This window comes from Bemisia tabaci, chromosome 9, assembly GCF_918797505.1.
Source record: "Bemisia tabaci chromosome 9, PGI_BMITA_v3".
In the NCBI taxonomy this organism is placed as follows: Eukaryota; Metazoa; Arthropoda; class Insecta; order Hemiptera; family Aleyrodidae; genus Bemisia; species Bemisia tabaci.
The window spans coordinates 12,017,613-12,034,052 of NC_092801.1; the positions used below are offsets into that span (position 1 = coordinate 12,017,613).

At 34.6% G+C, this 16,440-nt stretch overlaps 1 protein-coding gene across 1 annotated transcript in view; it reads right to left on the bottom strand.

Annotated features, from left to right (window-relative positions):
- Positions 1-1,558: 1,558 nt before the first annotated feature.
- LOC109040220 (uncharacterized) overlaps positions 1,559-16,440 on the bottom strand; it is an 83,134-nt gene continuing 68,252 nt past the window's right edge. Inside the window, exons 4-10 of the mRNA XM_019056048.2 lie at positions 13,989-14,127; positions 13,027-13,071; positions 12,420-12,511; positions 11,652-11,703; positions 10,000-10,167; positions 9,519-9,593; positions 1,559-8,609 (exon numbers count right to left, since the gene is read on the bottom strand). Of these exons, the coding sequence (XP_018911593.1) occupies positions 8,487-8,609; positions 9,519-9,593; positions 10,000-10,167; positions 11,652-11,703; positions 12,420-12,511; positions 13,027-13,071; positions 13,989-14,127 (694 nt within the window). The 3' untranslated portion in view covers positions 1,559-8,486. The remainder of the gene's footprint in view (positions 8,610-9,518; positions 9,594-9,999; positions 10,168-11,651; positions 11,704-12,419; positions 12,512-13,026; positions 13,072-13,988; positions 14,128-16,440) is intronic.

Sequence of the window (16,440 nt, forward strand, 5' to 3'; positions counted from 1 at the left end):
TGTATGGATTCATAAGGAAATCTTCTCGGCGGTAAATTTGAGCATATTTCTGCTTGAATCAAGTCACTTGTTCCTCTAATGAAGTTCAAAAATCATGCAAAACGTTATTGAATGCGGATACTGAGACTTATAAAGTTTTGGATTACCACTCTCTTTTTGTAGTCGTCACTCGATTTAATTTGCAAGGAGACTTTCTGCTTTTGAAAGATGCCATCAATCAAGATACGCTGAGGTGATTGATAGACAAAGTTATGGACAAAGAAGATAAAAGGAATATAGAGGGATCCTATTGATGGAAGCTGGTGGTTGCACTTGACAATTCCCAAGGAGCAGTGATCGCGATAAACAGCGATTTTATCGGTTGATTATCGCGATTATATCGGTGGCAATTTATCGCAATATTATCGAACAAAAAATTGAGATTTATGGCGATTAAATCGCTATGCATCGCAATTTTTTGTTCAATAAAATCGCGATCAATTTTCGTCGATAAAATCAAGATTAAATCGTCATATATCGCGATTTTTGTTGCGATAATATCGCGATAAATTACCGGGTGATAAAATCGCGATTTTATTGCAACAAGATCGAGGATAATCGCTCATATGTTGATGATCTTAGCGATTTTATCGCCGACAAAATCGCAACAAATCGCGATTTTTCGTTTGAAAAATGCTAATTGGGTTGAGGTGGTTAATAGACTAACTAACAGCAACCCAAGAGAAACCCTAGTGTTGGTCAGTCATTTCTACCTTAGTGTGCAGGAACCACTCATTCCAACCAATGGGATTGCTCTATGCTCCCTATGACTTCTTTGTCTATCGCTTTGTCTATCAATTTTAATAATCAGCCCGCTGGTTGAAAATAAACTCTGTTGATAAAAAAAATGCTCGGCATCTTCGACTGAGCAACAGTGCCACTTCTCCGTAAGATGACTTGTGTATATTCGCTATTAAAGGCGCTTTTCAAACCAGATTTTCTCGAGATTGGCATATGTAGCAGTATTCAAAAATAGGAATTTGGCGACAAACAGCAATTAAGTTATTGGTAAATAGTAAGAGATTGGATAATGAACATAGTCAAGAATTTTTGTCAAAAATACCTATCTTACAGTGATAAATTGCAATTAAAGAGCTATCTACCTATTTCGTATTCTAAAGTCGAACATGAATATTTATAGCAAGTTTGTACTTCAGAGGTACATATATTAAAATTGCTATATAGTGGAGGTTTCATAACAGTGAATAGCCAATAAATTGACTAGAAATAGCTAATTAAGCTATCAATCACTATGAAGCACTATCAATCTTGAAATTCTGCTACATGGAATCAAATAGAAAGTTCTATTTAAAGTGATCATCTTGCGCGGATAATTGTGAGGAACATAATAGAAAATCAATCCTGGTACTCTGGTACGGCGCCCTTTCCTTAAAGACTGGATGACAATCTTTGTAAGAAGTTTTCTACGTTTCTGCTCTTTCGCATTGAAGTCCTTCTTTCCATTTGTGGTCTCACATTGATTCACTTCAAGGGTGCTGATGAATAAAAAAGAGAAAAATAATTGAAACTTTCGCTTTTATTATAAAATAAAGTATCACAATTAAGGCAAGTACATATTACATAACAAGTTAGAACAATATGTTACAATTGTGACATTAATACGTTAAATGATGATCTAAATTTTGCCACGGATCCAGAAAGGGATCTTAAACTCATGTTATATGACTGAGGTGAATATTTCTTTATCAAACTCCCTGGAATTTTATGATTGGGCTGCCTTTGATTCTGAGTTATTTATCTTTTTGCAGCAGATGGAATTCGAAGTGAAAACAAGTGGGAGCAGTAGCTTCAAAACAATCTCATGGTGCGCAAAATAATGAAAAATTGATAGCAGTTAGATTCTTTAGTTTTCTGTATCTTGTGTGTTAAGACCTTGGGGCATTTGGCTTCAGAACCAGAATTTCCTTTGGTCCAATAATGAGGAACTCGTGGCTGAAAAGATAATTTTTTCAGGACTTTAATACGTTTGCTATTTTGCATGTTGCAGCACAGTCTGATCCGGGATCAAAAAGTGTTCTCTTTTCCTTGCTAACGAGCTCTCTGCGCACTTTCGCACATCAGATTTTCACTGTTTGGACACAGCAGTGGTGCCTTATGTATATGCAAGTGTATGTGTTAAAAGTACTACTTTTTAAGTTCAGTATTCTCAAAATTGACACACAGGAAGTTCCAGATTAAAAGTCATGCTCCAAAAATCGTGAAAACTATAATATTTGGAAAAAAAAAATTAATTATTGCCGAGTTCCTCAATATTTTTTAACTCGTTCTTGACTGGACTATGCAGTCAATAACATAAGATGAGACTGATGACTTTAATGTGATATTGGTGATGATATGCATGGATTAAGCTATGTTGATTCTGAACACTAGGTGTGCGGTGAGTTCTTCGAAAAAGACCCTTGAATTAATGAAAGCCAATTCAAGTGAGCACCAAAAAGAATACTGAACTAAGAATTTTGCCTAAAATTTACTCTATTGCGACTCTCTTTGGAAGTTCATAAGTTTCATTCAAGGGCCCCTTCAAAGACGAAATTCTATATTCTACTTTAGGTGATAAAAGGATAGCTCTGAATGAACACAAAATTTGGAAAACTTAATTTTTCTGGAGGAGCTCGGAACAAACCAGCAATTAAGAACCTGACCAGCAAAGATTAATTGGATTGCGTTCAGCAAAAGAAGACAAAGTTATACGTGAAACAAGGTTGCTCATCAGTTACTTGGAAAATTCTCCAGAATAATCAATATGGATAATTGACAACCAATATGGATAATCAACAATCGATATAGACCATCAACAATCAATATGGACATGGTTCCTATCTCGAATTTAATTCGGTTCCTTGGAGATTTAAAAGAAAAACGGATGTAACTTGGTTCTTTTGACAAGGAGTTGATTTCTATCTAATTCAGATGACGGGGAGAAACCAAGATTTGATACGATAAAAATAAAAATAATACGCCTTCTAACAAATGGGCCTTAGATATGGGAAACTCAAAATTGAGAAATTAATTCTTTGCTTAGAGAGGTTTTTATTAATGGTTGTGCCGGCCGTTACTAAGGACCAGACCTTTTCCTTCTCATTAAAGATTGTTCTCTCCTACTAAAAGCAACCAAATTTTGAGGCAGCAACAGAAGGCAGCTATATTTCACTGACCAAAAATTCTTGATTTGAAAATAAAAATGCAATTGGAACAAGAATAGAAGACTTGAAAAACAAAAATATCAATGGCTTAACTTGGAAATCACATATCTCAGTTCAGAACTTTGTAGACCTCCTATCATACTTTATTCTTAAGCTCAAATCCAGTCAATTTAGTTTTTTATAAATGTTCGTACATTTTTTTCTCTAATTAGACAATTATGACAAATTCAAACAATTGAGTTGCCTCATTTCCTTATGTAAATGGTGAAATTTTATAACATCCCCATTGAGATACTTGGTTTCAAGGTTTGGACATCAACACATCTTAAGATGTGTTAGTATTTGCATGATATTATGGTCTTCAAAAATAAAAATCTGAATTTTACATTAATTACAACAAAATATACAACGATTGCGTATCACACTTACAAGTTCTCCACAAGTATACATTTTACACACAGGACGGAAGTTCTTACGTACTGGAACAAAATACTGACATTATCACTGTTTAAAATATTAGAAATTGAAATGTGTACGTAATGAATCGGACTTCAGTTAGTGTTGAAGTTCCATTATGATATTTATTTTGTTTCACAATTCTAGAGGTGGGAATTTTTAAATTAAATATGCTATGAAAAGAGCCAAAATGAAAATTACAAAAAAAGCAATCAGAAAAAGACTAAATAAAATTATTCAACTGGAGAAAAGATGAGACAAACCCAATTTGGATCCATCAAAATGAGAGCGGAGACGAGTTTCGACCACTGATTTAACTTGGGACTACTGGATGGAAAAAAAAGATAAAATTCAGTTGAGCATTAGCAGGAACAAACTATAAACAGTCATAACAAACAGAATGATAGAATTGTTTTCCACTACTCACATTTACTTTTGGTTCTATTTTAGGTTGAATTTGTACTACATGAACTAAATTTCGATGCGATAAAATTTTAAAATTGAACTGAAAAAAATTTTCCTCCAAGCTACAATTGTTGCAAGTTATGCTATGTGAAAAAATTCAAACTGACATTTGACCTACAGGATGTGTTCTCAAAAAAGTATCTTAGACTACTGTTGCTGCCCTTCACATTCACACGTTTTCTTACTTTCAACCAAAATATCGATCTCACATTCCATCACAAAAAATTTGGAAAACTGAATAAATAAACAGATTAGAGATTAAAAAATTATCAAATGATTACACTGAGTACATAAAGACAATCAATTAATTGATTAGTAAAGTGAATCGCACCAAAATAAAAACACCTAGTTTGATCAAAGTAACGTTATTACATGAGCACCATTAAACGAAAATTTTCAAACAAGAGAGAACTGAAAAATATAAAGCCCCTACAATGAAATGATCTATGAGCTCCTAGAAAGGGATTCATTATCTATAATCCTTTTTCGTTTGATAATAGAATGAAAAAATTTATAATGGGTCAGTGGAGCCTTGTTTTTTGTTTTTATTTTTAAAATTCATTTTCTCGAAGTAGTATGTGAGATGAGCTCCCAGTAATTCATTCTGATTTTTTTTACTCAAAATGACAGAGAAAATCCATTTGAAAGCCACCACAATATGGACCCATTCGATACAGCATTTTTGGCGGTCTCTCATGGCTTAGATACGCGAGAGAGTCTGCATTCACTGATTGGCTGAAGCCCAGCCAAAGGAATGGCCTAGCATGTCATCCTCGACTGTAAACTCTTTCAAGTGAAATTTTTCATGAGATTTTTTTTTTTTTTGGAGGGGGGGGGGGGGGGCTCATGGAATTTTGCTTTTGTAGCAACAGTTGGATAGTCTACGTAAATGTTCTACCACTGACCCTATCACTGATGAAATGCTTCCCAGCTTGAACAGAAATGAGCCTGAAGAGAAATAACAATACTAATGAATAAAATTGCACCAAATACATCAAATATTCGCTGAAAAATTGCACAATATGTACTACGATTGCACAAAATCACAAGGGTGCACTTTAAAAAGGGAAAATTTTAAAGGAAAGAAGAAAGAAAAGAGGGAAAAGGTTGTTTAGATGTTTATAGAAGATATTCTCAACAGCAGCAGTTTCCTTAGACATTAGAACAGACATTACACTGCATTTGAGGAGAGAAATACACGGTTTTTGACTGGCACACTACCATGCTAAGGAGAAAACTCATATGTGCAATCAGGCAATGCTGAATTTTCTGGAAAACTTGTGAATTTTTTCGTTGTAAATAGAAAATTTTATTCATTATTCAATCTACGGTTTCTGAAAATGTCAAGGAAAAATGCTCTTAATTTTTCTCAAAAGTAATTATCTAAATTCGGCGACATTCAAATACTCTCGGAGAGTTTTCTCTTAGCATGGCAAGGCAACTAATTGAATCAGCCCCTGCTGAAAACTAGGGTCATATTCCAGTTTTGGAAAACTGAAAAATCGCACAAATACACAGATAATAACAGAAATATAACAATGGAACTGAAGTTTAGAGTAATGACGTGTACAGAACTCTGTAAATTTTTCCCACATAATAAAGAAGTCTGCCACTGAGTTAAAATATGTCAAATGTTTCACAACTGAGTTTCTGTTTCTGCAGGTATTATTGAATTTTATACAACCGAAATTACTTTGTAAATTGTAATTGTGAAATCACTAAATAGGAACTTAAGGACGATATGACTATGTATACAAACGAAATGAGTAAAATATAAGTACGAGGCTTTGCGTCACTAACGTAACGTGTTAAAGGATTACTCATTTTAGTGACAATTTAATGCTGATCATCAATTTTTTCACAAAAATAACAGTATTAATTCCTTATAGTTCTAATAATTAGTTCGGTGTAAAAAAATTAATATGTTACTGAAAATACAGATGAATTTGAAAGATGTTTGAAATTAAACATTTGCATTCTGAAAATTCTAGAAAATTTGTTTACCTCTTTCCCTGTTTTTGAAGTACAAAAGTTGCCTTGCAGTTTTAAAATTCTTCAAACAGGGCGCAACCATATTTGAGTAGGAATTTTAATATACAGCATCTTAAACAACACACTGAGCTATGCTCTTCAGAAAGGCTTGCTATATCAGTAAGCCCTGCCTAAACCGATGAAGATCTAAAATGTTGAGCACATTGCTTTCACAAGAGACAGATTTCGTGCACATGTTGCTTTCTGATTTGCGCTAGGCTACATCCTTTTTTAAGATGCCATGCCTCTAAGCTGAAAAAGATCATCTTCGCGTAATATGCAATATCTGTATTTTGCTCTGGTAAATTTTTACTAAAAATAAATTATTCTTATCACCTCCCCAAGAAATTAAAAGAAAATACTCTCAGTCTATTTAAATAAAATTTGAAATTTTCCTTCGATAGTCCATTAATAAAAATATGTAAAATAAAATTGAAAATTACAGTGGCAATTGGATACGACGACTTCTAAAGGACCAGCCTTATTTAATTGTTTTAACCAATGCATAAAGTCATTGAATGAATGAGATTTCACCTGCAGGACCGACTGGATCACATTGTTATGACCAATGAATTGTTATAACACTACACATCACTTGTATACTCTTGACAATTCAATTATCTAAAGTTGTTTTCTTTTTTCCTATCCTTCCGATTGGTGCAATAAATAGATATTTCAGTTCGACAGAAGACAAAATAAAAATAAAAAAACCTGTAATAGCATATTGATTGTTTTAAAATATGTCAAAAAGGGTAACCTTTAAAAATAAGACATGTGCTTTCTTTTCTATTATTTTTATTTAATGGCTTTCAGGGGAGTTATGACTCCTCAGAAGTTTTGTTGAAAACCATCCTTTCAAAACTGGTCTATAGATGAAACAAAATCAATTTTTTTTTTAATAATTGGTTAATTTGTTATTATGCAAATAGTATTTGGAACAAGTTACGTCAACTGGTAAAAACAACTGAAAAGTAATTTTTGATAATGTGACACCTCCTAAGGAACGGTTTGAAATCGCAAGCCAGAAAAGCATGCATTTACCGTGCGTGTTGACTAAAAAAGAAGGCATCATAGGGAATTTTTCATTTGAAAAGGCAAAATTTCTGGTGAAACCAAAGAGAGTTACCACATTCATGGCAGCTAAGCAAAGGTGGGTTTTACTTTTCAGATAAGATAACATATGAGAAAAGAGACCTTGGTGCCAAGGTACTTAAAGGGACCCAGCAAAAAATGCCACAAGATTTTGACGCCGCCTAAATTTCTTTAATTGAAATGATTTCTTTAACAACTTCCAGAGCACAATGTGATTTTTGGAATCCGACTTTCTACGTGCCAATTTCAAGAAAACCAGGATTGGTTTGTGAATTTTCCCGCATTTTTACACGCATCATTTAGTAGAAATTTTGCAACACATTTTTTTCACGGTTTTTTCTCCTAAATTTCACCACACAGCTCAAGTCCTACACCTCTAAAAGGAAACGTTTGTAAAAATGCCAAAAAATCCACTTTTCTTGACATTGGCACATGCAATTTAAAAAGTTCATTGTGCTCAAGCGGTCATAAAAAACATTGTTATCACATAATAACAAAATTAAGCTGAATTGAATTTTTCGATATTTTGTGCAGTGTCTTTTAGATACTGCCACTAATTTACAGAGGAGTGTTTCACAAACAGTTCTGTGCCATAAAAATCCAAAAGAGTCGAGTTAAATCAAACCAACATTGTGAGGGTATAAAGTTAGCAATCTGAAAGCCATGGTTCCATGAAAAAATTACTGGATCTTTAAGCTTTCATGCTTCAGGCTCAAAATTGGTTGATTTTTTACTCCCTTGTCTAATTCTTAGAGACTTGCTTGTATTTTTTCGTATTGAAAACGCACATCTTGACTCCTCAGTCCAACGTGACAAAATTTATTATTGTATCTTTAGAAATTTACCTCTGTACACAAGGGCCTCTTTTCTGTACACAGTCACATGTTATCAACGCAATTACATAAGGTCATAAAGCCTTCATATAATAAATTTCACTTTGGAGATACATTCAGAGCTCTTAAAGAGTTGCAAAAAAAAAAACCACCGTTACATCAAAAAGCGATGACTTGGAAGAATACAATAAGCCTTTCCATAAAAGTTCCTTTTGGGCTGGTACGGCTGGAGCAAAAAGCCTTTCTGTTGCGATTTCATCTCAACTTATGTTTGGAAGCATCTTCAAACACTAGATAACTTAAACGAGAACAAGTGCTGGCAAGACAAGGGAGGAAGTATGAGAATCTAGAATATCCTCAAGATTCAAAGCCACTGTCGGACAAAAGTGCGACCATTCAGGCGGTTTCATTCTCCTGAATCTTGATCCATTTTATCGAGTCTACTTCGGATGGCTGCCTCGAGAACGACTAGATCCGAATAGTCCAATTCCGATACCAGATGCATTACGGCTGACATTATGTTTGAGGTCTGTGAATAAAAGGATAACACAAACATATGATATATAGTAATTACGATATTTGGACTGCATTCAGCAAAAAGGAACCAGCGCAATTGCAGTGTTGTAAAAATGTTGCTCCCTCATAATTATCTAAAAAATCTCCCAGAATAGCAAATAGTTTTTGCTTCCCACCATAAAAATCGGTAATTTTCAAGAAAAATAAGTGTGTAAATTTTAATACTGTACATATTTCAAGTATTCTTTAATGAAGAAGTTGCACAATTTAGAAAACACTGTAATTACGCTGGTTCCTTTTTGAAAAATGCGATCCATTTAGCAACCCATGTAGCTAAAAATCAGGACTGGTAATGATATTGGCATTGTATTGTTCTTTACTGCTATGGAACTTCAATTTGGACAGAATTATGCAAGACAGGTAGAATTGTTGCTTGTTTACTAAAAATAACATGAATGAACTTCGATTCTTTGACCTCGAAGATATAGTTTCGACTTTCCTATTGTTTTCAAATGCAAAAGGTAGAAAGACATTTGATGGAGGTCGTAGGAGCCTGTGTTCACTTCAGATTGGTGCCAAATGACATTATTTGGTTCGGCGCAAAATGGTGGTGCTTTGAAATCGAAGAAAATTTGCTCTTTTTGAACTGCGTATTTCTTGCTTTTTGAGTTACTGTTACTCGTTTTTAAGGATGCTTCATGATCTACGCATCGTTTACAATTGGAAAAATGTATTCCCAAGTCAAAATTCGTTCATGATTTTGTGACCATGCATCGAAGATAGCAGTGGGGCTCACTTGGGCACCCTATATTTATACTGATTGGATTTCCTTCAGATTGAAGTCTAAATTTTTACTAAAAGTACTCTTCAAAAGAATGAAAATAAAGAAAGAATGTTTACTACATATGTTATTTAAACTTACTCTAGAGGCTGAGCGCCTGCCCAGGATTGAGGCTCGTCTGGAGAGAATTTCCTGCGACCTGAGGTCATTGTTAGACTGTGACACAACGAAACAGAAAGAATTATAATACGATTAAAAAAAAAAGAACTCAAAAAATTGAACGATACATAAGTCTTGAAGTTTCAAGACAAAAATCTTAGGTTATAGAGAAACGCAGTTTAAGTTTTCGCAAAAAGTAAAGGTGAATTTTCTGCCGAAAGATAAGGTCCTTTTTCATGGATCTCGTCACTGATACTGGCTACAGTAATGAAATGAAAAGTTTGCTTGGAATTACATAAAAATAGACTGCAAGTAGGCTGTGCTGATTTTGATAGCGCAGTCACAAAAATAAAAACAGCATTAATGACTTGGTGTTATCTCAGCAGAAAAATTTCTAAAGTTAAATAGTTTCGATATTCACCTTAAGTTATAGAGGTATAAGATACAAGCTGAAAATACTTACATGAGAAACTATTTTTGGATATGTCTGTACATAACTCTCTTCTTGCGACGAGTAATTTGGAATGTATCGATGGCCGTTGGTCGGACTTCCTTCACTGCTACTACTTTCTTTGTGAAGCCCTTGTCTTGAGCCCCAATTACTATGGTGATTATTTCCTACATTATTTTCCTAAATAGATAAAAAATAAAATGTTAGTAAAAAATATGAATATGCATTCCTTTTTCACTGATGTGGTTCAGCTCTACTTTAGCATATTCTGATTTCAGATTTTAAGACTTAGGTTACGATGATCTCAACAGAATCTTGCAGAAACATTAACTACACTACAGGGCAGCGAAAGACTAAATTGCCAGACTCATGAAAACAAGTATTGCTTATTTTAATCCTCTGATTTAGAGCGACAGCTCTGAGCTGTATGCTCTACACTGGGCCAGTTCTGGACTAACAGCTCAGCCATCTATCGACTTAGTATCGATGTTTACGATATATTGATGATTCTATGATAGATAATGTTTTCGTCAATATTTATAATCGTAGTATGACCAACCTAAAACTTATTTTGTACAGACATCAACTTCTTAAACTTTTCCAAATTCTTAATACAAAACTTACGGCCCTTAGATTCTTTCTCCAATCATTTTCCAGCTCTCCCACAAAAATTTTACATTTGCTATTTCGAAATGCTTCTCATTTTTAGTGCCAGCACTATACGTTTCTTTCAACTGACGCAACAGTAACTTATAGCTCAATTACTATATTTTTTATTATTGTGCCATTGAAGATGTAATGACCTTAAATTTTTCTGATTTTGAGATTTTCGTTATTTCGACAGCAATAACAATAATATGAAGTGATTTTAGCTAAATTTTCTTCTTGTTTCCTCAAAGAACTTGTCATAAGTGCTTAGTATTTCGATTTTAAACCCCGGGTAATGAAATTAGGAGTATTTGAGAATGCTCAAATTCTAGGTCAAATTCAGGATCAAATTTAATCATAAACCAACTCTTAAACTCTAGGTTAAACTCTTTAGGAGGTAAAATTCTGATTTTTATAATGAATAAGTCAGGCAGACCATTTGGATAATCAACATTATGAAATATCAAAAGTCTTCCGAGCGTTACGTTGAACAAACTGCGCTGTTACACTTGAACAAAATTTAACAAGGATTTTTTTTCATCTCTTGAGAGACAGAAACAGAGAAAATAGGAACAGAATACTCTACAGAACTATTTTTAGGATATTAGATTAATGATACTGACTTGAGTTCAGAGGCGAGTAATAAAAATGGGTAGGAACTTACAAGGTATTAATGGATCAATTATTTGATTGCTCCTTTGATAAGTTATAGTGCATACTATTTTGCAGACATTTTTAAACTATCGAATTAGAAACTTCCTTTTGAAAAAGAAAAATGAAAAGTGGGATTGTTTACTGCTGTTAAGCTAAATATTTAACTGTCAATCTTTCAACATTCTAACTTTCATTACTCGACAATCTTCTTCAATTCTTAGACAAAATTGTTGGGATTTGGATGGCTCAACATTTAAACAAATTGAGCACACTCCAAACAATGCTGTTCTCTTTTAATGGAACAAACAATTTTAAATACAAACATTTACATAATATAATGATAATAAAATGAAAGAACACACCTCAGGTAATGAGTGATTTTGACTAGAGTGATACCTTGTTGAGTTAGTGTAACTGGAAAAAAAAAAACAAATGAAAACAGATAGTTAGTGTTTCGTAGTTTCTTCTTGAGGCTTCAAATATAATTTCCTTTCAAATGAGTTTGAGTTTTTGATGGAAAAGACGACAGCTCAAAGGAGAAAAAATCGATGAATTGAAACATGGAAAACATTTTACCTCTTACATTCTTGAGGAAGGAAAAGAAAGAAATACATATCTGAAAATTAAATTTAATTGAGCAATATAGTCACAACAGTAGTGCAGTAAAATGATTTTTATGATATATTTCGTAAGGTTTCAAAATAACTTCAGATTCAGAGGTGGCCTGCATGGTTCATGGCAGGTTGGCTTAAAATATAAAAATGTGAATAAATTCAAGTATTTTCAAACGCAATTTTGGCAAATTTTTAATACAACTGCGTGTGCAGTGAAACGTTTCAGAAAATTATGTTTCCTGACAGTTCAAAAAAATAAATTGGTTAAGAAATATACTAGGTATTTTCGACTATTTCTGATAAAACCGGTTGTACCGGTTGAAACGGGTTGTGAATGAGTATTAAGCAACCACCAGAAAACGTAGTGGAGACTAGGTCTCTGGGAGGAAAATTTGGTACAATTTATTCAGCAAAACAAATATTTAAAAGGAGTGTATCTAGGAAGAGAGAATAATTTTTGTTAGAATACTTATGATGAACTGTCCAAAATCATTTTGAGCCTGAGGAGAAACGTACCTAATTTGTTCTTGAGCTGGTTGATATTCATAAATATCTCTATCTCTACTTGGACTATCTTCTGACTCTGGAGATGGCCTAGATTGTTCCTCCTGAAACAAAGAAGTGAGAGAAAAGAGTTTGTATTAGGCTAAGCTTGACAGAAAAACTCTGCAGACAACTGCAAGATGAATGTGAGAAAGTCACATGATTCAATGGGAAGTAGTGAAGTTGGATTTTGTTATTTAGACTTTTTCGCCGCCAAAATGTTAGTAACATATCTCCATTTTGAATTTTGAGACACTGAGATCCCTTTTTTGGTGGCCTGTAACTAACGTAGGAATTAATCTTCTGCATGCATTCACCTAAAATATTTTAAATTTTACTTTATACTCACTGGAGAAGGATAGTGATAAAAGAATGGAGTTATCAAACAAACACTCATTTAATTTCTAAATTCAGACAGGACCTTCACTGATTTCAATAAAATGAAGCTAGACAAAACAGAATCAGAATATTTTTGGAAGTGGTCTCCAATAAATATATAAGTCTAAACCTTCTTAGCTACTTTAATGCAAATAAAATACAGTGAGTTCAGCTAGGTAATAATATAGCTTAAAAAACTTACAATAATTTGTGATCTCTGGTACTGAACATCCTCAGTTTCAGATTCCTGGAATAAAAAAATAAAATCAGGTGGGTATTAAAATTTTGGATTTACTTCAATTTTATCAAACTTTGATTCACACTTTTGGAAAAATCACTTGAACAACAAAAACAAGAAGGATAATCATTACACATAGGTAAATGATTAAGAACATTTAAAAAAGTTAACAAAAATCCGTTATAGTGGCAAATTGAATACGCTTTGCCAGCCAACAGCCAAATCAAGCATTTTCTCATACACAGTAGCCAAGTTTCGACAAAATGATAGCTATTGCCAAATTTAACAGGACAATTTAATTTTTTACAGGAGAACGTTTGTGCAGATTCCTTCGAAATTTTTAAGGAATTTGCTTTTTACTATGGGGAAAATTCACAGAACTTTGCACAACAATCCGCACAACCGTTTTCATGTAAATAATTAATTGCCCCATTGAATTTGGCAATAGCTGATGTAGCTTGGTTCCTTTCTGCTTAACGCGGTCCAAATAGGACGTACATATAAAAGTTCATAATGAAATCTACAAAACTCCAGCGGGCCGATTATTGAAATTTATAGACAAAGCTATAGACAAAGAGTGAAAAGGGAATTTGGAGAGATCATATTCGTGAAAGCGGGTGGTTGCAATGGACACAGGAGGTAGGTAATAGACTGACTAACGGCAACCGACAAGAGACCTATTAGTATGTCCATCATTTTCTCCTTAAGCCCATAAGAACCACCAGTTTCAACCAATGGGATCGTCCCATACTTCCTATGTCTTCTTTGCCTATCAGTTTGTCTATAAATTTCAATAATCAGCCCGCAGGGCAGTTTGAATGATTTTTACACATGATCCAGCTAAAATAAGATAATTTTTTCGTGTTTCTTGGACTTTACAGACCAGCAAACACCCTACGGAACAGTAAGTAGACAAGGAAATTTACCTCTGGAGAAGTATCCGTTAAGTCCGGATGCTGCAAAATATGACCTCTTCGTGCGGCCTCTCGCTTTTCATCTGGCGTGATTTCTACATTGTCCAATTTCTTTAAATTGGGTAAATTCCTAATGACGGTCAGTCTATAACTGTGAAAGTAAACAGAAAAATGAAGACTCATTAAGAAGAAGACACATTATGTTGGTGTCAAATACAGAAATATGGTTAAAAAAAAAAAAAAAAAAATATGAGAGAGGTTCACTTGCTAAATGAATCACACGACAAAATTAAAAAGAGTCCTGCCTTTAGGACCTCTTGAGCACTTTAAAAAGAGGGATTGAAGGTGGAAGAACTACACTAAAACCAAAATTTCTCGAAATATTATTTTGACTTGAAGCGTAGTTTCTTATCGAAAATATTTGGGTTTTTTTTTTTTAGTTAAATCCGCGCGGATTCATCTCAACATCAGTTTTTTTAGTTAAAAAGCGTCGTTTTGCTATCGTCGAGTTTAAGTTTAAAAAACGACAGCAAAATAACGTTTCTTTAACTAAAAAACAACTGACTTTAAGTTAAATCCGCACGGATTTAACGACAAATTTTAAAAATTTCAAAAGTTGAGAGCAAAATAGGTTCATCATTTTGACAAATTTGGTGATAAAAGAGAGAATTTTTCAGAAGTGAACGAGGAAAAAATTTTGGATCGCGTGAAACGTTTGACCGAACGGCACTTAATGCACCCCTGTAACACCCTTCATCTCTGCAAATTAAAATCGAACCCAATGTTGTTTATTGGCAAGCAAGCGGGCAAAATGAACGCCATGAAAGTTCAAAATTATAATACAAGGACACAGAAGGACACAATTAAAATTGAGGATATTCCCATCGCTAAATGTTAGATTTCCGACTGCAAGTTAACGATTGATTGGTTCAATCAGAGCACAATTAATTGCCTACACCCAATATTGAAGGCGCTTCAAATCCCCTTTTACAACAGAGACAAGTGAATTAAGCTTGAGCATGAAGATGCTACCAACTATAATTCTGCCGTGCCAAGGAAGAACGCCGTATAAGCCATCAGATGTTGCCAAATTTCTTCAAATCATGAAATCATTCTTTCAAAATCATGAATTTTTGGGAAACTCAATGAATATTTCTCTCCCGATTTTTCAGAGATTTTTGTTGGTAATTTTATCCAAAAAGTCTGAAAATTTTGAGGAAAAATATTTATAACTTTTTTGAAAAAGTACCAATTTCTGAGAGAAGTTTGGCAACAATCGAATGCTCATACGGCGTTTTTACTTAGCACGACAGAATTACTGGCCCCCGCGAATGTTTCGGGCAAATTCAATTCCATCTTTCAGAAAAAAAATTAAATGACGATAATCGAAAGCAAGCGATTGAAACACGAATAAATAAAAATTCGGCTCGCAAATACTTGAAAAGTGTTGGAGTATTTTTGCCAACGTGCCTGAAATAAATCAGCATAAAGCTGAAAATCTCAATACAGAGGGAAAGGCTCATTCGAGCACAAATTTCCCTCTGAGAGATATGCTGTTTGGAGCAACACTAGTTACGTCCATCCAGGAACAGGCCCGCCACAAGGGGGGGGGGGGGGGATACTGGGTCCCTGGTACCGGGCCCGGCCCTGAGGGCCCGTGACGCAGGTGACAAACCACTACGAATTCATGTGTAACCCTTGTCTCGTAGGAAAAAGTGAAAAAATTACCCTAAAAATTCCGCAAAAGGTGAATAAAGTTTCAAAAACACGCTAGGGCACTATAAAATTTTTCTTACTTTTTTAGAGATTTTCAAGATTTTGAGTATATGTAGAATGATATTTTTAGTAACTGTGTTTCATTTTCTTCCGTTGTCGGATGCTAAGAGGCTCCTTTCTGGGCATCCTCGACTTCAATGGCTTAACTCCCCTTGCCATAGACGTACGAAAGGGGAGTCCAGGGGGGCCCGGCTCCCCATAGAATTGAACATTATCATCTGCCCCCTCAAAGAAAAATCTATAGATGTTTTGAATGCAACAATTCGAAGGTTCCGATGCTAGGGGGCCAGAAAATTGGTACCAGGGCCCGAGCTGGGATGTGGCGGGCCTGTCCAGGAAGGCAGCTGCAGACGCGTATCGGCCTTGCTAGGCCGTCCTCAGTGCAGCTCAGCCTCCGGAATTTACTGCTACCAAGCTCGGGAGGTCGTGAAAACCAGCCCGAGACTTGGGCAGGCGGACGCTGGCGGCAAGTAAACTTGCGCCATCTAGTGAGCGATTATCCAAACAACTTGAAAAGTGGTATCGGTGCATGCAGGGTCGCTACAGAATTTAAAAAATGAATTTCCCAAACACGTTTTGATAAAATTCTCTGACAATTGAAGTTATGCCAGATGCAGAGCTCCCATTCCATGTTCGTCAAAAATTCCGGGATTCGGAATATTTTTGCTCCAATTTCTACCGCTCCACG